Source organism: Podarcis melisellensis (assembly GCF_964234715.1).
Source record: "Podarcis melisellensis genome assembly, chromosome: 15".
Lineage (NCBI taxonomy): Eukaryota > Metazoa > Chordata > Lepidosauria > Squamata > Lacertidae > Podarcis > Podarcis melisellensis.
The window spans coordinates 6,595,467-6,619,720 of NC_138532.1; the positions used below are offsets into that span (position 1 = coordinate 6,595,467).

The following is a 24,254-nucleotide window of genomic DNA, read 5'->3' on the forward strand; positions in this document are numbered from 1 at the left end:
CGACATTAAAGACAGTTTAAAAGAAATTACAGTCACAAACTGGGAGGGGGGGGGTCCTAGAAACGTATGAAGATTTGTAGAGACAAACGCCTCATTTCACAAGCCCCCTCCCCCGATTAAAAACGATCAGAACTCATCCATTGCCACCCAGATCTCGGCTTTCTCAGCCAAGTGTCAAAGATGAAGGTATTAGAGAATCAGGATGCAAAGACTGAAGGAGGGGGTCGGATAAGGCGTTTGGGAAGGGGGGGATAACACCCGCCAGGGGGATCTGGCTATCTTCAAGCATCTGTGAAAAAGAATCACTTTGCTCACATTCCACGTTGAGGCTGATGTCTAATGAGAGAGCGGTCATTAATTGCCTGTTTCTTTCCTCATTGGGGGGCGAGGGAGAAGGTGGGGGAGTTGCATGAGAATAGGGACCAGAGGAAAAAAGGCAAGAGAAAGTTTGACAGCTTGTTGACATCAAAGACTCGCAAGATTAGGCAGCCGCAGGTATAAAAGTGCTGAACTCGAAGAAGGAGAGAGGAGCATTCGGAGCGAGCAGAAGCGGAGTAAGGGGCTTGAGCAGACGCCCCCTCCGGGGAGAGGGAGAAGAGGGAGCAAAAGAAAGAAGCAAGAAGACTTCTCATTTAGACGAGGGTGAAAAAGAGAGGGAGAATGGGAGCGAGACAATTCTGACCCGAGTCAACCCTCTTAAGTTCCCTGAATTCGGAGTCAATTCGGATCTGAGCACAGGAGAGAGAGAGAGAGAAAACGGGGATTTAGGTGACACAAGATAGAAAACAGACTCTTAGGTTAGAAGTTGAGAGAGAGAGGGAAAGAGACTTCTGCAATCTATGCAGCGATGCCTCCCAGGACCCCCTCGCTCTTGGAGCTGATGTCTTGGGCGCTCGCCCTCCTGGGCGCAGCCTGCTCGCAGACCGTCGAGCTGCTGCAGGAGGCCGCCGAGGGCCAGCTCCGGCCCGCCGCCTCCTCTCCGGCCGGCCTGGCCGCAGCCCCGGCCCGCCCTCGCCCGCAGCCCCCGGCGCTCCGCTCCCCGGTGTACATGCTGCAGCTGTACCGCGCCCTCGTCGTGGGCAGCCCCCCGAGCCAGCCCAGCGCAGAAGCCTCGGCCTGGAGAGAATCCGACACCATCCTCAGCCTGGGGGCGCGACGTAAGTCCTGCTCCTTGCCTCGGTTGACCCCTTTCCGTCCCCCCCCCCCCCCACCGCCACAAAAAGCCTCCCCTGGCCCCTTTCCATTTGGAGTTACTTCCATTCTGATTTCCTGCCCAGGGTTTGTAAGGACATCCTGGATGGATGGATGGATGGATAGATATCCGCATCCCTGGGTGGTGGTCCTTCTGGCCTTAAGTCAACCCGCCTCCCGCCTCTCCTTCCCGGGTCTCTTTTTTGTGGATTGTGGCCCCAGACGTCTGCAACGGAGAGAGCCCCCCAAGAGAGAGATGCAATCCACATCCCCTTTCCCTTACTACTAAGGACATCTGGCAGGAACCAGATGGGAAAGTTGGGAGGGGGGGGAGAAGCGAGGCTGGGGGTGTCGCATGATGCGCAGGAAGGGTGCAGCTAGAGGTTGCCACGCTCCAGAAGCTGCCTTACACTCGGGGAGGAGCGAGGCACCTGGAAATGGCCAGCGGAGGAGAAAGCGGCGTCTCAACGTTCCCTGGAAGAGTATTGGGATATGCTATTGTCTGAGCTGCGTTCAAAGAAAAGGAAAACAGGTGGAGAGAGAGAGAGAGAGAGGGGTGGGGGGTGGGAGAACAGATTTCTGTGTACAGACTTGACTGTTCTCCCATTATGGCTGTGCGTGTTCTGTCTGATCCAGCTGCACACTTTGCTGTGTCCGTGGATGGTTTTGAGGTTCAGGAACTCTAGAATACATTTGTACACCACGGCTGGTTTTTATTCTAGGGATTAGAAACGCCACTTATTTAAACTGTACCCAGGTAGGACCATAGGAAGCTGCCTTTTATCAGGTCAAACTAATTGTGCATTCAGCCCAATATCAACCCCCACCTCCCCCCTCAAACCCTGGAGCATGTTTGCAAATGATGTGCAACAGTCATGGCCTCTGCAGTGGTGAATTTGTCTTCCTTTTCTTGCTTTTCCATTTCAGCTTTTTGAGTTGGAATATAATTTTATACAGTCAATACCAACTGTTTCCCCTCAGTCTTTTGTTAGCACTTCAAAAGCAGAAAGGTATTTTTTTTTTAATGTCCTAATTAGTTATCAACACTTTCAAAGAGGGGGCATCAAAGGGTCTATGGGTGTGAGGAGTACAATGAAATTTAATGAGCTACGTGCCTTTAGTCTTTGAACTTCCATAACCCAATCAACCACTTAACTAGCTGATGCAATGAGTTAATAGCTGTCTTCAAGACAGCAGGGCCAGGGGAAGATAAAGTGGACAGCTGGAGCTTGTGCAGCTAATCTGGAAGTGATGTTGTTAGGGAGACGCATTAAGGAGAGTAAGGATTCTAATATACCCATATCTTAGAAATGGAGAATTATAATACATGCAGATGACTCTCAAGGTCCCTTCCAACTCTACAATTTTATTATTCTATATACCACTCTAGTTTTCAACAGCCATTCATATAAGCTGCCCTGTACAACAACCCTGTGAGGGAGGCCAGTATTTTCCCCAAAATGCAGATGGGGGGGGGAGGTTCCTGGGGAGGTGAGCTGAAGCAGATAGATGTGGCTTCATTAAGGCAAGGAAATTACTAATTCATGTCCCACTTTCTTTGCCACCATAAAAACCAGCTCCATGGTACCTGGCAGTAAAGGCTAGATTTTTCTTCAAAAAATTGAGTTCACTTAGCACCCATTGATATTAATGGAGTTCAGATAGTTTCCTGAGCATCTGAGCTTCATTTATGTGTCTGTTAATTTTCTACGGTCTTTCTTTCTCAACAAGAAAGTGAAGTATTTTTTATTACTAATTTTTAGTCATTAGTACATTAATATCCTCCTTTCCCTCCAAGGAACTCAAGGTTTCATCACCCCATTATATCCTCACATCACCTGTGTGTGGTAGGTTAGGCTGAGAGATAGTAACTGGCCCAAAGTCACCCAGTGCACTTTCTGCCTGAGTGGCGATTTGAACTCTGGTATCCCAGATTGTAGTCTGACCCTAACTGCTACACCATGCTGGCTCATATCCTCTTCTTCTAGATATGTTCCTGGCTGCTCCTGAAAATCCCCTCTTCCCAGTTTGAGAACAGCTCAGTCACTGCTATGCTCTACAATATGCCAAGAATTACAGGTCCATTTCAAATTTACCATTGTAAGAACAAAGGTTATTTGATTTGTCTATCTAGCTTATTGTTATCTACTTTGACTGGTAGCAGCTTTCCAGGGAGAGGATATTTTCAGATCACCTGCTGCATAATTCTTCTAACTGGAGATGCCAAGGAACTATATACCAAAACACATGCTTAACCAATGTGCTATAGTCCCCCTCAGTTCTCTTGGATCCCTGTTTCTCACTTGTTTGTGCTGGTTTTTTCTTTAATAATAATAATAATAATAATAATAATAATAATAATAATAATACAACCCCCCTTTTTTTAAAAAAAGAAAAAGCTGAAAGACTCCAGGGAAAAGTGAGTAGATTAGTGGCATGAGAGGTGCTAGCCAATCAGTACTACACACAGGCAACTTCAGCTGCAACAGGCAGAATAATAATAATAATAATAATAATAATAATAATAATAATAATAAATTTTATTTATATCCCGCCCTCCCCAGCCGAAGCTGGGCTCAGGGCAGCTAACAACAATCAAAATAGTCCAACATTCTAAAAACATTCATTGTAAAATTAATTAAAATCAAATTAAAATCAAATTAATGGCAACCATCAAGCAAAATTCTGTGCAGATTGCCAGAGGAGGGGGTCAGAAGTTCAGAGGAAATTTTTTGAGTGAAGAAAATGCAGTGGATGCTCTTGCACGGGGGCACAGTTCTATGCTGGCCTTCATAGATGCTGTTTTATTTTCCCACCCCATGTCCTCTTATCCTGCCTTCTCCCCAAGACTATTTTTGAGAGTCATAGAGTTAAGAGACTTTATTATTAAATGGTGTTCCTTTGTTCCATTCATCCCAACCAGTGCCATTCTTCTGCCTTCCAGATTATTTCCAGTTTGAGGACCACTGGGACTTCTCTTTTGACTTGACCTCCATTTCCAGCAGCTCTGATGTGAGGCTGGCAGAGTTCCGGGTCTGCCTGACGCCTTTCCCCCAGTACAGGAGTGTCACTTTGAACATCTACCACAGCCATGAGCGCACCTGCCATGGGAACCAGACCTGCACAGACAAGATCTTCCTTGGTTCTTTCATTAGCAGGAACTCCAGCCACTCCTCCTGGAAAGTCTTCAATGCCACCAGCATACTCCGCTTCTGGCTCCACCAGGGGGTATCATTTGGCATGGGTGCTCCTGATGATCAGGAGAGGCACTGGGTGGAGGAGAACCTATCTCAGGACAATGACGGAAGATCAGCTGATGGGTTCCAGGGAAAATGTGGGTGCAATGACGATCAACAGGCCCATGTATTGAGCCATAGCATGACTGACAGAGTCCTACTGGTTATCTTCTCCAAAGATAAGGAACTGGTGGAGCCCTCTCAGGGCCCAAGTCTCATCAGGACGGTGGAGATGTCCAAGTACATCATGATGGACAACACTTTCAAGGAGACGGGGGGCCGTCGGCACCGGCGGAACAGGAAGCAGAAGCAAAGGATTAAAGCGGCTAATATTTCCACCGCCAACTTTGGCAAAGAAGGGAGATCTCTGTGCAGGAGGGTAGATATGATTGTGGACTTTGAGCAGACTGGCTTCGGAAGTTGGATTGTGCACCCCAAGAAATACAATGCCTACCGGTGTGAGGGAGAGTGCCCGTTGCCTGTTGATGAAACCTTCAAGCCAACAAATCATGCATATATTCAGGTTTGTCTTTATGTTTGCATTTTAGGGGTCTTGGAAACTAGAAACTGGGTCCAATGCAGTATATCCAACTGCACAGTCCAGTCTTATATGCTTTATAAACAGCACATTAAGAACCGTGGAAAGTGAAGCCCATATTTATACACCTGCAAAAACCTTTCTTTTTCTCCTATCCATTAGTTGCTTGTATGCTCAGCTCTTAGTTCTGTATAGAACAATGATTTAACTAACACCGGGGATCATTTATGTATAAATACTGGTGATGATGAAGAGAAAGAAAAGGGCATGAGGAGTCAGGACATGGATCCATGTAGCTCAGTATTACTGGCACTAACTGGCAGTGGTATAATTTAAAAAAATCGTAAGGACAGCTGAGGCAATCGGTGTTTTTTTCTGGGGGGATTAAGGGGTACACATACCCCTTAACATTTTGTGAATCTAAGTTTGGCCTCATTGAGGGGCAGTATTTCAATATGAGTAGGATAATGAAAGTACCCCTAAACATTTTTTTAGGAAAAAAAGCAGTGGGTAGCATCATTTTCAAAAGCCATCTGTTACTAATCTGCAGGGCTGAGGGGGCATGACGAGTCCCACCCTAGGGCTACCTCCAGGGGGACCATAAGAAGGAGGTCTTATCCCACCAAGAATTTCAGCAAGTGACATAGCACTGGGCTACGATTGTGTCCTAAGGCTCTGTTTCTCTCCCCACCCCATCAGGAAATGTCAGTCCTGTTTTATTCCCCTACTGGCTTTTTGGGATGAATTGTTAACATTGTTGTTGTTTAGTCATTTAGTCGTTTCCGACTCTTCGTGACCCAATGGACCAGAGCACGCCAGGCACTCCTGACTTCCCCTGCCTCCTGCAGTTTGGTCAAATTCATGCTGGTAGCTTTGAGAACACTGTCCAACCATCTCATCCTCTGTTGTCCCCTTCTCCTTATGCCCTCCATCTTTCCCAACATCAGGGTCTTTTCCAGGGAGTCTTCTCTACTCATGAGGTGGCCAAAGTATTGGAGCCTCAGCTTCAGGATCTGTCCTTCCAGTGAGCACTCAGACCTGATTTCCTGTTAACATGTTGTTAGTTAATTACTTTCTCCAGCTCTCTCTAGAAGTTAGGCTTTGGTCCTAAATACTGTACATTTACCTAAGTTCAGGCTGTCAGAACTGGGGATGAAAAGCCAGCTGGCTCGGTCCCAGCTGGAGCGTCTCTCCTCTCCGCTGCTGCAGAGATCCATCGACTTCTGCTCCTCTGACATTCGTCAGTGACTCAAGCTGCAGTGAATACTTGAGCACACATTACTCAGCAGTGTAAACTGCACAACAGAAGAGGCTTGAGGCGTAGATACAATACTAAGGCCACACATTTGGCTGTGCTGGCAAGGGCTGATGGGAGTTGGAGTCCCAACTTCTAGAAGGTCACAAATTCCTCAGCTTTGGTTTGAACAGACTCCACCATCCCCTGCACAATTCTATAAAGAGGCTCTCACTGTTGAGGAAGAAATTTCACTGGCTTTTTAAAAGCCTTGGATTTTTAATTTTTAAGCAACAACAGTCCCAAGTGGGGGCAATTTAATGCTCCTTGTGAGCTGGTGCATTCCTTGGCCCTGCAATCCCCCCAAATGGAGGTGTTTTTGTCCTGCTTTGACCATGCACAAGGCACAAGAATGCCCTAGGCAGGCATGGCCACATCACCAGAGAGAGCTCCAAGTTAGCAGCTTGCTCCAATAAGCTCTGGAGGCTGGATCTCTGCCAAGGCTTTATATCCCTCTTGGGGCAGAGTGGCACTCCTTGGCTCCTTCCTGAAGTATGGAGAGCCTTGAAGAGGAATTCCTCCAGCCCTGTCAGCAATCAGCAAGTTTCCTCTGGGTTCCTTCTTTGCACTTGGGTTTCCTTGATGTAGAAGAGGCTGGTCCCTCAGAAGAAACTAGCCCAGTGGGTGTTCCCAGTTTGGGGGCCTGTCACAAGCCCTCAGTATCAGGCGCCTGGTCAAATCCCTTCCATAAGTTTATGGCACTGGTCTTTCTGATTGGGCTGGCCGCTCCTCCTCTTAGTCAAATTCCAGACTCTTTTATGTATTTGGGGTGGGTGTCACAAAATATTTGCACCGGATTCTGCCAGGTCATAATTGGACATGGTGGGACTGCACTGCTTACCTGACTGCCCTCCAGCCAAGTTGCTGCTGCGTTCTGGATTGAGAGAGGTGAGGCGGTGAGGTCAGCGCAGTGCAAACACATCATCAGAGCCAATCTGGTGCTCCAATCTGCATTTGCACTGCAGTGACCTCACCACCTCACTTGCCCCTCTCTGTCGTAGTATGAAGCAGCTAGGGAGGTCAGGTAAGTGGTGTAGCCTCACTGCGCCCTGCCCTACTGCCCTTAACTACACTGTGCCAGTTCTTGGATATGATGTTTTCTTCTTCCTCCTTTCCCTTTCAGAGCTTGCTGAAGTTATACCAACCCAACCGGGTGCCTTGCCCATCTTGTGCCCCTGTCAAAATGAGCCCTCTGTCTATGATGTACTACGAGAAAGGGAAAGTGAGGGTCCGTCACCATGACGACATGATCATCGAGGAATGTGGCTGCAACTGATGCATATGAGTCTTAGCTACTTGGTGGATGGGGCCTCCTCCAGATACCAGCTCCCTAAAACTCAAAGCACCTTCTTCTCTTGCAGCAGAAGCCCAAGAAGCATTGACCTTAAATGGAGGAAAAAGTAGACTCCTCGCCACTTGGAGATCAAGCTGTTTCTCTAGGGTGTTGTCTATATAATCCTTATCAAAATGGGGGAATGGAATAGGCAGAGGATTATGACAGGGGTCATGCTTTTCTTATGGAACTTAGTCTGCTCCCAGAAGCAGAGGGTCCTCACAGAAATAACCCCTCTCCCACGCCTGGGATTGGTTCCAGGTTTTTTGGGGGGTCCCTTGGCAAAGTAATATCAGCTGAGCCCCTTTCTATCTCAACAGGCCTCCCTGGTGGGCTTGTCTGGTGGCTTGGAGGCCTCGATGCTGCCATCTTTTTAACTTCCCACAATGCCCCTGATGTAATGTTAATTCAGGGAATTGTGGGAAATTAACACAGAGCCAGCTGCCCAGTGCAGAAGTTGGTTTAAAGGGGGCTCCAGAGTAGGCATCAGTGGTGGTCCATGCCGGCTCAAACATCTGTAGCTCTTTCCAAAAGTCCCACCTGTGAGAGATTATTTATAAATAGAGCCCCTATATGCAAAACACAGGTCTACCATTTTTTTCTGAGATCGGTGGGATGATAGGCGCATGCTGAACCACTAGTGAAGACAGTTGTTTTGTACATGTCTGTAAAGAGCCTCCTTGACTGGTTTTGAGAAAGTAGTGATATATTCCTTAAAAGGTATATAGCCCTCCTTCAAGGTATGAGAGGCTCCGTCTGCACTATTATGTTTAAAGCACTATTACACTAATTCAAACAGCAATGGCTTCCCCAAAGAACCTTAGGAACCGTAGTTTGCAAAGGGTTCTTGGTGTTGTTAGGAGACCATTATTTCTCTCACAGACTACAATACCCAGAGTTCCCTGGGAAGTGGAATTGATTGTTAAACCATCCTGTCATGTAGATCAATTCAATGTGCATTTATTTGGAAGAAAATTCCTCCGGCTTCAGTGAGGCTTACTCCCAAGTAAATGTGCATTAAAGAATCCACAGTTTGTCATACTGCTGACCTCCAGCTTCTTTTTAGTATTAAAGAAAATAACTTCCATTCTTTCAAACTTTGTCTGTCTTGTGTGATTATTCTGTGAAGATTTAAAAGTTTAAATGAGATCATAACCAAATTTCTGAGTTAACATTTTGTAATACAGATTCTTTCCACCCCCTACAATGTAACTGGGATTTAAATGCATAACTTCAGTGTAGATCATCTGAACTAAAATCATAGGGTACAAAGGGAAATGTTGTATAGCAGGTCAGACCATTTGGCTATATTGAATGGCAGTCAGCAGCTTTCTGAGGACCACCTTCCCAATCAGCTACTTTGCTCAACCCACTGAGAGCTATGGCCCTTCCCCAACATGAGACGTAACTGAACAGTCCATCTGCTGTGGTGGCCACGCCGATACGGAAGGAGTGACCTGAGAATTCCCTTGGATCGCCGCCACAGGCCCCAATGGCCTTATGGAAGACCGTGAAGGCATCTGGTGTCTTCACTGCCTAATGTACCAGTTAGTGGAAATGCTCCATCACCGCTTGATTGTCCGGCAGAAACAAACCCTGGAATTTCTGAAATGATTTCCCCAGATGCGAAGGGCAACGGCTGTTGATTGGGGGGGGTGCGTTCTAGAAACAGGCGAACCAGAACAGGAAAGTGGCAACCGTTCCGAAATCAATGTATTTTTCTGCCTCCCTGTTGGGATAAGTTTTCAACAGGGGCAGCATGGCTGGAAGAGAAACAGGGGAGGGGGCTAGGGAGGAAAAGGGGGTTACTTCTGCACAGTGCCTCTTGAGTGCTGGGCTTTTTTATTGAAAAAGGGGGGGAAGGTGCCAGTAATCACCATGGAGATGTTATAATAAGTGCCACATGGCTTAGTCATGCTGGCCACATGACCCAGAAAAACTATCTGTGGACAAATGTCGGCTCCCTTGGCCTATAGAGTGAGATGAGCTCCGCAACCCCAGAGTCGTTCGCGACTGGACTTAACTGTCAGGGGTCCTTTACCTTTACCTTTTATGTAACAACCAAAGATCTTGGATGGTATGGTTGTCATCAATGCTTCAAATAAAGACAATGCAGAGATGAAAGGAGGATTTCTGTGTTTTGTTTTCCGCCTGTTTTTGCATCTCTGTTGCAGTACCTAGATTGTGCCCCATTCTTTCTAGGGCCCAAAATTCAGCAGAAAACAAAATTTTACATATGAAACGATCAATGCAATTGCCCTTGCATTCTGAGAGCAGAACATTTCAGCATAGCTAAATATACACAGCTGCCTTTAATTTACAATCATTATCATGTTTTCTCAGTTTTGGGCTACAATTTGCCAGGGAGATCTTGCTCCAGTCCCATTCATTTGGGCTTTTCTTTGTTCTGTTGCCAAAACTGGGTATTTCATTTCAAGTTAGAGCACCAAGGGAAGGAAATAAAAACCAGGGCTTACAGAACACGGTGTATGGTTTTATGTTTTTACATTGTTGTAAATATATTTTTTATAAATAAGTAATAAAGGCCGAGGGGGGTGTGGATATGGAAAGGGATGAGGTTTGTAATTGGACTGGACAAATGGCTCCTGCAACAAAATGTTGCAGCGTGGAGTGCTCCTCTGCCTGCCAGCCACCCATTCTCTCTTCCACAATCGTCCCTTCTATTCCACCTGCCTGGTTTTCCACTTCTGAGGATGCTGGGGATTAAATCTGGGAGCTTCTGCAGGTGAGGCAGTGGATAAAAGTTCTTTCTCCCTCTCCATGATAAAACTTGTGGACAGCCAATGAATCTGAATGTTGGTAAGATTCAGGGCAGCTAAAAGAAGGCACTTCTTCATGCAGCACCTAAGGTAAAGGTAAAGGGACCCCTGACCATAAGGTCCAGTCATGACTGACTCTGGGGTTGCGGCGCTCATCTCCCTTTATTGGCCGAGGGAGCCAGTGTACAGCTTCCGGGTCATGTGGCCAGCATGACTAAGCCGCTTCTGGCAAACCAGAGCAGCACATGGAAACACCGTTTACCATCCCGCTGGAGCGGTACCTATTTATCTACTTGCACTTTGACATGCTTTCGAACTACTAGGTTGGCAGGAGCAGGGACCGAGCAATGGGAGCTCACCCCGTTGCGGGGATTCGAACCACTGACCTTCTGACTGGCAAGTCCTAGGCTCTGTGGTTTAACCCACAGCGCCACCCGCGTCTCCCGTGCAGCACCTAGTAGCTACCAATTTTAAAAAGATTGAACAAATTCATGGAAGAGAGGGTATCTGCTCTACTGCCACAGTTGGAGGCAGCACTGCTTCTGAGTGTGTACCTTTGCTGGAAAGCAGAAGACGGGAGAGGGCTCTTGTGCTCAAATGCTGCTTCAGGGTTTCCACAGGCACCTGGCTGGCTGCTGTGAGCAGGGGCAGACCTTGGCGCCTCAAATTTCAGTGGTGCCCTGTGCCCTGGAGCAACCCCTTCCTCCCCAAATATTCTATTGAATGTCATAGTTGTGGTCCCTGCTGAGGTGCCCTAGAAACTCTGTCCCGGGTGCAACCAAACCAGTCACACTCCCTTAGGAGTTGTAAAGACTGCGGAGAGAATAATTTGGTGTACTCTTCCCACCTTGGATCAAATCTATGCTTCCAGGTGCCATAAGAAAACTGCAGAGATAGTGCAGGATAGTGCGCACCCCGGAAATGATCTCTTTCAGCTTCTGCCTTCTGGAAGAAGGTACAGGGTTATAAAGACTAGGACTAGCCGCCTGAGAAACAGTTTATGTCCAAATGCGATTGGGTTTTAAATACAGTATAAGGAGTCTCTAAGGGACGCGGGTGGCACTGTGGGTTAAACCACAGAGCCTAGGACTTGCCGATTAGAAGATCAGCTGTTTGAATCCCCATAACAGGGTGAGCTCCCGTTGCTCGGTCCCTGCTCCTGCCAACCTAGCAGTTTGAAAGCACGTCAAAGTGCAAGTAGATAAATAGGTACCACTCCAGCGGGAAGGTAAACAGCGTTTCCGTGTGCTGCTTTGGTTCACCAGAAGCGGCTTAGTCATGCTGGCCACATGACCCGGAAGTTGTCTGCGGACAAACGCCGGCTCCCTCGGCCTTTAGAGCGAGATGAGCGTGCAACCCCAGAGTAGATCACGACTGGACCTAATGGTCAGGGGTCCACTGCTGTGCACTGCTCTGGTTCGCCAGAAGTGGCTTAGTCATGCTGGCCACATGACCCGGAAGCTGTACGCCGGCTCCCTCGGCCAATAAAGCGAGATGAGCGCTGCAACCCCAGAGTCAGGCACAACTGGACCTAATGGTCAGGGGTCCCTTTACCTTTACCTTTACCTTTAAGGAGTCTCTATGGGAGTATATTGTATTTTAAAATGGGGTGTCAGAGTTTTTAGGGGGCTAACCAGGTTAGGATAGCTGGGATAATAGGCTTGTTGGTTTTTGAATGTCTTATGTAGATTTTTTCAATTTCATTGTTTTGTATGGGACAATGACAATAAAGATTATCGTATTGTATCATCATATCGTATCAAATATTGTAGATCTGCTGTGAGAAAAGGGTGCTTGGCTACAATGGACCATTGGCCTGATCCAACAGCCTCTCCTTACATCCTTATGTTTATCCAGGCCTGCCTCCAAACCTGCAAAACATAGGGCAGTGATTTACCAGGGGCAGTAATAAAAGAAAAAGAAAAGAAACAAACCAATTCTGGGCAAAAAGGGGGAAACTGCAGTTTATGATCTCTTATTTTCAAGCCAAGCCTAATCCTGTTCCCTGTCCTCAAGGCTAAATTCCACCACCCCCCTTTCAGGATACCATGCAGAAGACTGTGCTATGGGTCATGCCCTTTGATCTTAAGTCTGGGGTCTTTTGTGTAGTGGATGTTTGTGTAACTGGGAAGGAGCTGTTTCCCCAGGGAGTCTTGTCATTCTGGAAAGTGAGAATCCAGACACCTGAGGGAGGCTGAGCTCTGCAGCAAGGGGGAAAGATCATTCATGCTCATAAACAGCTAATCATCGCCAAAACACCACCACCCCCTGTCGAAAGTTGAGTTAAGGGTCACTTCCCATGAGAGAGCCAGCCCAGGAAGGCCATTTGAAACATGCTTGCACCCTTGAGTTGTTCAAGCCATGACTGTACTAATCTGCCGGGTCCTGAGCATGTTTTAAAGAGGACATTGACAAACTGGGACAGAAGAGGACAGCCAAGATGGCAGGTGGTCTGGGATCCAAGTCCTGAGGAGACAGTTGAAAGAATTGGGTCAGATTATTTTTTTTAAACTGGTTTGCCAGTTGCACAAATTCCCCATCAGACACCTAAAAAAACAAAAACAATGTGTGCTTTGCTCCTTGTTTACCCCTTGCCTAAAATCAGTAGCAGCTTCTCCCTAGCAGTCAGTAGTTTGTATTGACTGTACAGTGATGGTTCGTTGGTGAACCTGCCTTGGTTCAGTAACCAGCAGTACTCAAAAGGAGTACTCAGAGAGTATACTGAGAGTACATTGGGAGCCAGTGTGGTGTAGTGGTTAGAGCAGGGGTTGGCAAGTTTCACTCCAGTGGAGATCCCTCCGTGGGCCGGATTGCACGTGCGCATGAGCAGGCACCCCCACGATTTCCAGTGTCTGCGTCTGCGCAGATGTGATTTCCGGCGCCACGGAAGCGAGTCCCCGCGCCGCACTGCCGCCGGTTTAGCGAAGGGTGCGGGGACTCGCCAAATGGGCAGCTCTGTTCAGGGGCAGCTTGTTGGCTGGTAAAATGACCCCTGTGGCCCACTTGTGGCCCATGGGCCTTAGGTTGCCTACTCCTGGCTTAGAGTGTCTGACTAAGACCTGGGAAGATGAGGGTTCAAATTCTCACTCAGCCATGAAGCTCACCTTGGGCTATTCATTGCCTCGCAGCCTTAGGCTACCTACCTTTCAGAGTCATTGTGGGAATTATATGAGGAGCACTGGGGGGGGGGGAGCAACCATGTGTGCCCCCTTGAGCTCCTTGGGAAAACAAGGTGGGATAAAGGAAACAAAATGAATAAATGAATAATACTGTAATGGTATTTGCAAAGATGTGACAAAACTTTACCTGCCCTAAGGTAAAGGTGATGAAGAAGGGGCTAACTGATCCCCCAAGATCCCTTAAAATTCTGTGATTAGCCATATCCACTCCACACAGTTTAAGCGCTGTTCTACTACTTTAAACAGTCATGCCTCTCCCCTGCAAGAATCCTGGGAACTGTAGTTTGTTAAGGGTGCTGAGACTTGTTGGGAAACCCTTATTCCTCTCACAGAGTTACAGTTCTCAAACTGATTTTAAAATCATAGCTTCCTGTGTTCCTTTCATGCCTGATCATTGACTGTTCTGGCTGGGGCTGATGGGAGTTGGCATCCAATGTTATCTAGAGCAGGCTTGTCCAACTCCCAAGAGACTGCGATCTACTCCCACAATAAATCATCATCATCATCAATCTTTATTACGGTCCAGAGACTGATCAAATAGTTACAAAGCAATACACAATTCATACAGCCTACCTCCAGGTTAAACAAGCATTTTGTTCAGAATATAGGGATCATTGGTTCTTGCAATCACCAATAAAAACTTTGCCACTGCTAATGTTCTAGCGTTTGTCCGGTCTTCCAATAGGAACCTGACATAGTGAGCCTCTGATTTTCCCGGGAAAGGTACCAGCAAGGGTAATATCAGTTCAGCCCTGGCTTGCTCATATTTTGCACAGAGCAACAAAATATGTTTTATGGAATCAATGTCTTGAGCACACGAGCAAAGTCTGTCCTGGTAGGGAACTCCTCTCAACCTGCCACCCAACACCGCAGAAGGAAAGATGTTTAGTCTGGCTTTGGTGAAAAGCCTTCGATAGTTTGGTACTGTCAGGTTTTTAATGTAAGATGCTAACTTAAAGACATGCCCATATTGTACTCCTACTGCCAGCGGACTACAGACTGCGTGTGATCGAGATCGCAAGTCACTGTGTGGATTATCCCATAATCTTTCCTTTAACATTTTTAGGGTGCCTTCATAACCCAGGTAATACAGTTGGGGGGGGGGTTGACAGACCAATAGAGGTGGCTTTTTTAGCCATGGTTTTCTGCCATTTGCTGACAAATTCCTCATTGGTCAGGTGTTTGTACTCCCACAATAAAAAAATTGGCGATGATCTACCCACTGGATTGACCAAAGAATCAAAGTTGTTGAGCTTTTTTGGTCTAGCAACATCTGTGGCTGGATAAAGGATGAACATTATAGGACCAATCAATTATAGAGCCCAGCTCTCAGTTTCTCCACCATGATCTGCGCTGGCCCCAAATTGGAAGGGGGGGTGTGGATTAAAAGGAGCAAGCCTTGTGAGAAGGTAGGTGCTGTTTTGCCACTGCCTCCCCACAAATCCACCATGTTTTTCAAGGCTGATTAGCTCCAATCCACATCAGCCTTTGCAGATAAACAAAGCGTGTCTGGTTCTCACCCCTGAGGCCTGCATGTCAGCACAAAGGAGAGGGTAGCATTGCTGCATATTCAGACAGCAGTTTCACACTGTGAGCCTCTAGCAATTAAGGAGTGGCTAGAGGTTCATTTGCAAGAGCTGTTACCCAAAATGACTTCCTAGAAAGGAATGAACCCACTATTTCCCCCTCCTTCTCCCCCAAATCTAGGAATTGAATTGTCTATCTCAGGGGTAGGCAACCTAAGACCCAGGGGCAGGATGCAGCCCAATCGCCTTCTCAATCCGGCCAGTGGACAGTCTGGGAATCAGCGTGTTTTTACATGAGTAAAATGTGTGCTTTTATTTAAAATGCACCTCTGGGTTATTTGTGGGGCATAGGAATTTGTTCATTTCCCTCATCTACCACAAGCAAAGAGATCCAATGGGGGTTGTGTTGTGGCTTCCTCATAAAAAGGAAGAAGATTCAACAGATGCTTTTGGTAGATTGGATTCACCAACATCTTCATAGGTAATACAGATAGATGTTGGAGGTGCGATTTATTTTTCTTTGTGGTCCAAAATAGTTGTCCACATTTATTATGTATCAGAGAAATGCTTGGTATTTGCAGATGGCCATGCACTTTTAAATTATATGCTTGTGGTGCAGGGACCAACAGCAGGACGACCAAAGTGGTTTTTGCAAGCTCTTATGGTTTCCAAGGGGATGCGGGTGGTGCTGTGGGTAAAACCTCAGCGCCTAGGACTTGCCGATCGCATGGTCGGCAGTTCGAATCCCCGCGGCGGGGTGCGCTCCCGTCGTTCGGTCCCAGCGCCTGTCAACCTAGCAGTTCGAAAGCACCCCCGGGTGCAAGTAGATAAATAGGGAGCGCTTATCAGCGGGAAGGTAAACGGCGTTCCGTGTGCGGTGCGGGCTCGCCAGATGCAGATTGTCAAGCTGGCCCAGTGACCCGGAAGTGTCTGTGGACAGTGCTGGCTCCCGGCTTATAGAGTGAGATGAGCGCACAACCCTAGAGTCTGGCAAGACTGGCCCGTACGGGCAGGGGTACCTTTACCTTTACCTTTATGGTTTCCAAGAGACTTCTGATTCAAACCTGGAAGGACAAACACCCACCATCCATTCTGCAATGGTTCAAGGACCTCACTGCCCTTTGCTGCTGCTGAACGTACAATATTTTGTTTCAGTTTTGTTCATATATCTATCAAGACATTTGGAGGGCAATTTTTACCTATATGTTGACTTACATGTTTAGGATGAGATGGATGATTAGATGGTCATTGCATTTCTAATGTGAGCAGATGTTTGCTTTCCCCATTTAAAAAAAAATATTTTTATTAGTTTTTATATATATTTTCCAAACAAAACATAACATCTCCTCTCCTCTTATACAACATTTTGTCTGTAAGCCTAGGACTTCCATCAACCACATCTAATGATTTTCAACCTTCATCACTTAGCCTTGCATTTCAATATTTTCACTGTTACTTTAATAGTCATAACTTAAAGTCCCTTATCATAAATTTTACTGCAATATTTCATATAGTTCTCCTTACAAAACCTCTTGTAATCCTATGAGCGTAGTCAATTTGAATACAATTGTTTTTCAAATGGTTCGTATATTTACTCCAGTCTTTCAAGCATTTCTGGTCCCACCGGTTTCGAATTCTCCCTGTCATCTTATCCAGTTCTGCATAGTCCATTAATTTCGTCTGCCACTCTTTTTTCCCTTTTCCCATTTTTTTTGTCTTGCTTCTCCCCTTTCTGTTTTTGTTAAACTTGCTAGATAGACAGACAGACAGATAGATAGATAGATAGATAGATAGATAGATAGACAGACAGACAGATAGCTGGATGCCACCCACCTGAGCTGCACAGCCTTAGTAGTAGTAGTAGTAGTAGTAGTAATAATAATAATAATAATAATAATAATAATAATAATAAAATTTATTTATACCCCGCCCTCTCCAGCCGAAGCCGGGCTCAGGGCGGCTAACAACAATAAAATAGTACAACATTCTAAAACCATTCATTATAAAATTAATTAAAATCAAATTGATGGCAACCATTGGGCTAGAGTTCTGTGAAGATTGCCAAAGGAGGGAGTCAGGCTGTGCCCCGACCAAAGGCCTGGCAGAACAGCTCTGTCTTGCAGGCCCTGCGGAAAGATGTCAAATCCCGCAGGGCCCTAGTCTCTTGTGACAGAGCGTTCCACCAGATTGGAGCCGCGGCCGAGAAAGCCCTGGCTCTAGTTGAGGCCAGCCTAACCTCTCTGTGGCCTGGGACCTTAAAGATGTTTTTGTTTGAAGACTGTAAGTTCCTCTGTGGGACATACCAGGAGAGTTACACATGTGTCACACATGTGACCTCCCCATACATTCCTCCTATGCATCCTAGGGTGAGGAAGGGCCCATATGTTCCCCTTTCTCTTCAGGGCAGAGGTGTTAGTGGACACCTGCCACTCCAGCTGGCTTCAAGCAGCTATGCTGGGGGTGCACAACATGAGGCCACCAGTCTTATGGGAAGCAGGGATTGGCAGACTTCTGCTGCTATCCTTATACTGCCCATAGCCTTATGTTTGTGGCCCACATCCATGGACCATGTGGGGAAACAGATGTTGGCTAAACGTTAGGGGAGCAAGATCCCAGTGGTGAGAGCTGTTTGACAGTGGAACAGACTGGCTCAGGAGGTGGGTGGGCCCTCCTTCTCCAGAGGCATTTAAACAGAGGCTGCAGAAACATCTGGCAGGGATGGTTTGCAGCTGCATCCTGCACTGCTGATCCATAAAGAGGTTAGCGCAGATGACCTCCACAGCCTCTGTGTTTCAGTTCTTATGAAAGCATACCTGCTCAAACTACTGCCTACCTTCAAACGGTTATTGGAAGGTCAAAACAGACTCTATATGTATACAGTGGTACCTTGGGTTAAGTATCGGTACTTAATTCGTTCCGGAGGTCCGTTCTTAACCGGAAGCTGTTCTTAACCTGAGGTACCACTTTAGCTAATGGGGCCTCCCGCTGCCACCACACGATTTCTGTTCTCATCCTGAAGCAAAATACTTAACCTGAGGTACTATTTCTGGGTTAGCGGAGTCTGTAACCTGAAGCGTATGTAACCTGAAGTGTATGTAACCCGAGGTAGGTAAAGGTAAAGGGACCCCTGACCATTAGGTCCAGTCATGACCGACTCTGGGGTTGCGGCGCTCATCTTGCTTTATCCGCCGAGGGAGCCGGCGTACAGCTTCCGGGTCATGTGGCCAGCATGACTAAACCGCTTCTGGCGAACCAGAGCAGCGCACGGAAACGCCGTTTACCTTCCTGCCAGAGCTATACCTATTTATCTACTTGCACTTTGACGTGCTTTCGAACTGCTAGGTTGGCAGGAGCAGGGACCGAGCAACAGGAGCTCACCCCTTCAAGGGGATTTGAACTGCTGACCTTCTGATCTGCAAGTCCTAGGCTCTGTGGTTTAACCCACAGCGCCACCCGAGTCCCTGTAACCCGAGGTACCACTGTACAAATGTATCCTGGTGGGGTCTTAACACACAATGTGATACCTTGCTTTTTGGCTTATAGAGCCAACATGCATACAGGTGTCAGGTAAGGCTCTGTTTCCACCTTGTGATAAATGTGTTGCTGTTCCATTTTGAGATAATGGGCTGTATCCAACTCAATTGTTCTCAGAGTAGACCAACTGAAATTAACAGATCTACTTAATTAATTAACCTAAGTTAATCATGTCCATTAACTTCCATGGGTCTACTTTGAGCAAGACTAGCATTGGAGACAACCCTGTGCATATTAAGCAGTATTTATTTATTTAGTCAGTTACAGACTACATAAATAAGTCAAATAAATATGAGAAACAATGATAGTGATGGCCAGTGCTTTTTTAAAAAAATAAAATAAAATGGTGATTTTCTTGAGTCAAAATGAGAGTACCCCTAAACGTTTTTAAATAAAGAAAAGCACTGGTGATGGCTTTAAAAAGGAAGAAGTTGCAGACGTACAACACAGCAGGCATTGTTTTCAGAAGAAACTGGAAGCAGCATCAGAAAACAATGGCATGGAAGAAATATACATTTGTTATTCCAGTGCAATTCGAATCCTGCTGGTCCCTCACCAGGGAAATTCAGAAAAATAAAGGAATATTCAAAATACTTAGAAGGGACTAGCACATCTTAAAGTTAAATCTGCATTTCTCTGAGGGAGGAAAATAAGGGTTGTTAGAGCAGATCATTAGAGAGATATCCAACTCAGCCCACCTTGTGTTCTCTTATTTCTGCATTCTCATGTATTGACATTCTGAATCCAGAGGAAGCCATTTTAAAAAATTAGCAGTACACTTAGAATTTGGCTATGATGCCCCGATGTGGTATTAACCTCATCCACTTCATCAATAATGAGCCTAAATCTTATACACCCAGACAAGGCAGATTATTTTGAGGATTAAGGGGCAAAAGCCTGACTAGCTTTGATGCAAATGTTCCCAAACTGCGCTGGACCTTTAGCATGTAGGAGGAACATGTTTGAAGTGCTAATGATCTGATGAGAGACATTTGCATGTAAATGCACGCAAGTGCCATTACTCTCACTCTGAAGCAGGGATGTGCTAAGCAAAGGCTACTAACCCAGCTACACACCTGCTTTCAAATGCATTTTTTTGAGCTTTGTGCCCCCTGCCAGGGAAATACATGCCTGCTGAGCTGGACTCCATTGAGCACCAGTTAGTATCTTCCTTTCCCTAGAGGCCTTTTTAGCACTGTTGATTTTTTCATAAATTGCTGTCACACCTCTTTGAATGCCTTTTGGGCATGTGAAATGTGGGTCATCAAAATTCTCTGATGAACAGGAATGCATTGATAGCATAACATTGCACTGATATGAGACTGTGTGGTAAATTCAGAGGAAACCTGATTGACCCAGATTTTCTTTTGTTTGGATAACTGAGAAGTAAATATTCTTCAGATGAGCCTAAGCTTTGCATGATTTCCTAAACTTTGTATGGTTTTTTTTTCTTTGCCTTAATTATTTAGTCAAGGATTTGAGGCTTTCTTTCTTTCTTTCTTTCTTTCTTTCTTTCTTTCTTTCTTTCTTTCTTTCTTTCTTTCTTTCTTTCGCTTTTGTCTTTAATGTTCCTTATCCCATTACTTATTCTATCACCTATGCTTTCTTTCTTGCGTAATCATTTTGAAATTAGCCCTTTATGGGGCTAAGTATTTGTGTTCTTTTTCTATCCTTTGCTTTGCAATAATACTAATACTATCTCCCCCATGTCTGTGTCTCACTACAGGCATTAATTGACACTGCATGAGTTATGAGGATTATGCTACCACCAATTACTCCTATTATCTATTTTCACTGAATTTATTTGTTATACATATAAGCTTTAATTGAATACTATCGGTCTCTACTTTTTACATTTATGACAACTTGACCCCGATGATCACAGCCTTTTACTTTTCTATATCCATGTATAAAGGATGCTTCCTCGTGTGGCTAAGATTCAAACACAATAAATTTGTTCATCTTTAAAGTGAAAAAAGAGTTGTTATTAGTATTTCATTCTGTGTAGATCCTAATATTGTTTCTTTCCATTAATCTCCTATGTGAAAGCCCTTCAAACTTCATTGTCTTCCTGAAGACCAAAATTTTAAGAAGGAACGGGGAAAATATGTAATTTACCTTAAAAACCATTGCAAACAATTACAATTATTAGTAGGACTGGAATAACACTTGTAGCTTAATGTTGAATTTTGGGTATAATGGAGATTTAAAAGATTTGATTAATAGACAGGATGCAGGAGGAAAAGGTTAATATAAAGACCCACAAAAGGGAAGAGGGACGTTCAGGAGAGTCTTCGGAATTCTCTTTCTATGTTGATAGTTTGATAATTGTTTGTAAAAATTTTTTAATCTGAAAAACTAAATAAAATTTAAAAAAGAGAAAGACCTTCAAACTTCAGGTGATATTCTAATCAAATACAGAAACATATTTTTATTTCTTGCTACGATGTGGCTACAGTGTAAATGCACACGCAGACTTTCTCAGTTCAAGAGTGATTTCTCCTTTAGCGATTTTACTTGAATTTTCCCACAAGCTTACCTATAACATACAGTGGTATCTTGGTTTGCGAACAGTCTGGTTTGCATACGTTTTGGATTACAAACATGTCAAACCCAGAAGTGCGTGACCCGGTTTGTGAACTTTTTTTTGGATTACAACCCTTTTTGGGGGGATTACGAACATTTTTTTTTTGAAGCCCCATTGGCAGAAGTGTGCCTTGGGTTACAACCTGTTTTGGTTTATGAACGGACCTCTGGAATGGATTATGGTTGTAAACCAAGGTACCACTGTACTAAGGACTGTAATCAATTAAAGTTCCTTCAGACTCGTGAGGTTTTTTAAATTTTTGGTGGTTGTTTTTTTTGCAGGTATATTCCACAACATGTCACTGAAAGATTAAGAGTGCTTTAGTGCTGGATTTATATATAGTACTGGACAATCCATCCATCATTCTGTTCTGCACGGTTGTTCTGCGATGCTCCCTCAATCAGATTGTTGCCATCTCATTGGGGAGGGGTGTCACTCTTGCACTATAGCCTTGCTCATCTCAACATCATTGAGTCGACAGCATTTGGAGTTAAGCCCTGTTAAGTCCCGTTGAATTGGAATAATAATAATAATAATAATAATAATAATAATAATAATAATAATAATAATTTATTATTTATACCCCGCCCATCTGGCTGGGCCTCCCCAGCCACTCTGGGCGGCATCCATAAAAACCAAAAATACAGTAAAATATCACACATTAAATACTTCCCTGAACAGGGCTGCCTTAAGATGTCTTCTGAATGTCAGGTAGTTGTTTATCGCTTTGACATCTGCTGGAAGGGCGTTCCACAGGGTGGACGCCACTACCGAGAAGGCCCTCTGCCTGGTTCCCTGTAGCTTTGCTTCTCGCAATGAGGGAACCGCCAGAAGGCCCTCGGCGCTGTACCTCAGTGTCCGGGCAGAATGATGGGGGTGGAGACGCTCCTTCAGGTATACTGGACCGAGGCCATTTAATCCAGTTAAACTAGTTTGTAGTCCGGATTGATAGTAAATCCCCAGTTTATTGACCAATCCATGCTTAAGTCCCAGTGAACTGAATGGAAGGCGCCTATCAGCCATGACTGGGTGGAAAATACTTCACGGGGGACAAAGGAGTCCCATCCTAATGTTGGTTTGGGGTAAAGCCATTAGCTTGGTGGTAGAGCATCTGCTTTGGGCACAGAAGGTCCCAGATTCAGTTCCCAGTGCCCTGGGTAGGGTTAGAGGACACCCCCTGCCTGAAACCCGGGACAGCTAGAGCCAGCCAGTGGTTTGGTTGTTGTTTTTTTTAAAAAATATTTTATTGATTTTTCAAAAATAACAGAATTAAATAAAAAAACCAACAAAATAACACAATACGAAAACAAAACGAAACAAACCGACTTCCCTCTAATCCCTTCCCTGGTACCATTATTTGTCAATATACAGCATGCCCCTTGTTATGTTTGTAACATATTTAAATCACCTATTATCCATTCATTGTACTTTTAAAACCCTGCTAATGTATTAACCTGTTAATAATAACAAATTATTTATATCCCGCGCTCCCCAGCCAAAGCCGGGCTGAGAGCAGCTAACAACAGTAAAAATAGTACAGTTTACATAAAATCACAATCAATTAATTGAAATACATTCTAAAATCAATTCAGAATCAAATTAATGGCAACCGTTGGGCTAGAGTTCCAAGAAGATTACAGGAGGAGACAATGTTTCTGTATATATGCAATAAACATCTTCCATTCTTCCTTAAATTCTTTGTCATCTCTGGCTCTTAATTTCATTGTCAGTTTTGCCATTTCAGCATGTTCTATTAATTGAACTTGCCAGTCTTCTTCAGGAGCCAGCCAGTGTGGACAATCATGAGCTATAAAAGCCACTGGTTTGCCTTGATCATGTCTTCCTATAATACCTTGACTGGAACCAAACATTCATCAAGAAGACAGCAAGCTTCCCAGCTGATAAAACCTCTTCACCCAGCTGGAAAACCACAAGCAGAAAACCACTTGTGAGAATGAAATGGGGGGAGAGAGGAACCACATACAGCCCCCCTCGGAGGACAGGGGAGATAGAAGTGGAGCAAATAAACCAAACCTGAGCACATGCTCAGTGCATGAATTGGTATTCCAAAGCTTGCACACAAATCCTTCCAGATGGAAAGTGGTTGAATGAGCTGCTTATAAATGATGCTTAATATACTGCTATCTAATTCTGCAGACTAAATGTTTGCTTTGGATGCAGAGGAAAGTGTCACAGAGGGTGAGTATGGGGGCAGCTTCTACCGATTCTGTTCATTGTTATTATGGCATTTTGAGATAACTGTTTTTTGAAAATGACTTTTATCCATAATTTTTTATGTTTAAGAGAATTTTTTTGTTTTCCTGTTAATGAAATCCTGCTTTAAATGTGGGTTTCTCATCTGACCATTATCTGGAATCTTTTATTTTGATATTATGCAATGCTTTATTGGATGCTTTAATTTAGGTCGTAAACTGCTTTGAGGTATTTTTCTTCTTTTAAAAAATATAAAGCAGAGTCAAAATTTTATCTATCTATCATCTGTCTATATCTATCTATCTATCTATCTATCTATCTATCTATCTATCTATCTATCTATCTATCTATCATCTATCTATCATCTATCTATCATCTATCATCTATTCCTGTTTCTCACCAACCTTGTTGATTGCAGCAGCTTCATTTAGAAAGGGAGGCAGGCTTTGTTTTTGTTGCCATTGTTAAAACATAGGGAGCTGGAAACCTTTGCAAATCATCCTAGAGGTCTCCCAGTAGATCCCTGATCTGCCTTCTGACCTCCCCTGATTTAGCATACCAACTGGAGCCCTGCATATCCTGGTGTGTGTCTCTGTTCCTCATCATCTGAACCCCTTATATTCCTGCCAGGTCACTTTGGGGGAGTCTCTTCGGGTGATCCCCCATGGCTCAGGTGCACAGGTTGTAACTACTAGAAACTGTGCGTTCAGTGTTGTGGGCCCAAGCCTGTGGAACTTCCTCCCACTTGAACCTAGGCAGGCACACTCCTTGATGAACTTCCTATAGCAGCTTGCATTTTAAGGTAGCATTTGGTGCGGCTTTGTGACTAATTTTTATTTCTC

General features: G+C 45.0%; 1 protein-coding gene across 1 annotated transcript; it reads left to right on the plus strand.

Annotated features, from left to right (window-relative positions):
* Positions 1 to 308: 308 nt before the first annotated feature.
* On the plus strand, positions 309 to 7,535 carry NODAL (nodal growth differentiation factor; the record flags this gene model as incomplete). Its single annotated transcript, XM_081889689.1, has 3 exons — positions 309 to 1,157; positions 4,136 to 4,950; positions 7,383 to 7,535. Exons 1-3 carry the CDS (start codon positions 848 to 850, stop codon positions 7,533 to 7,535), a joined length of 1,278 nt encoding a protein of 425 aa, XP_081745815.1. The 5' UTR covers positions 309 to 847.
* Positions 7,536 to 24,254: the final 16,719 nt, after the last annotated feature.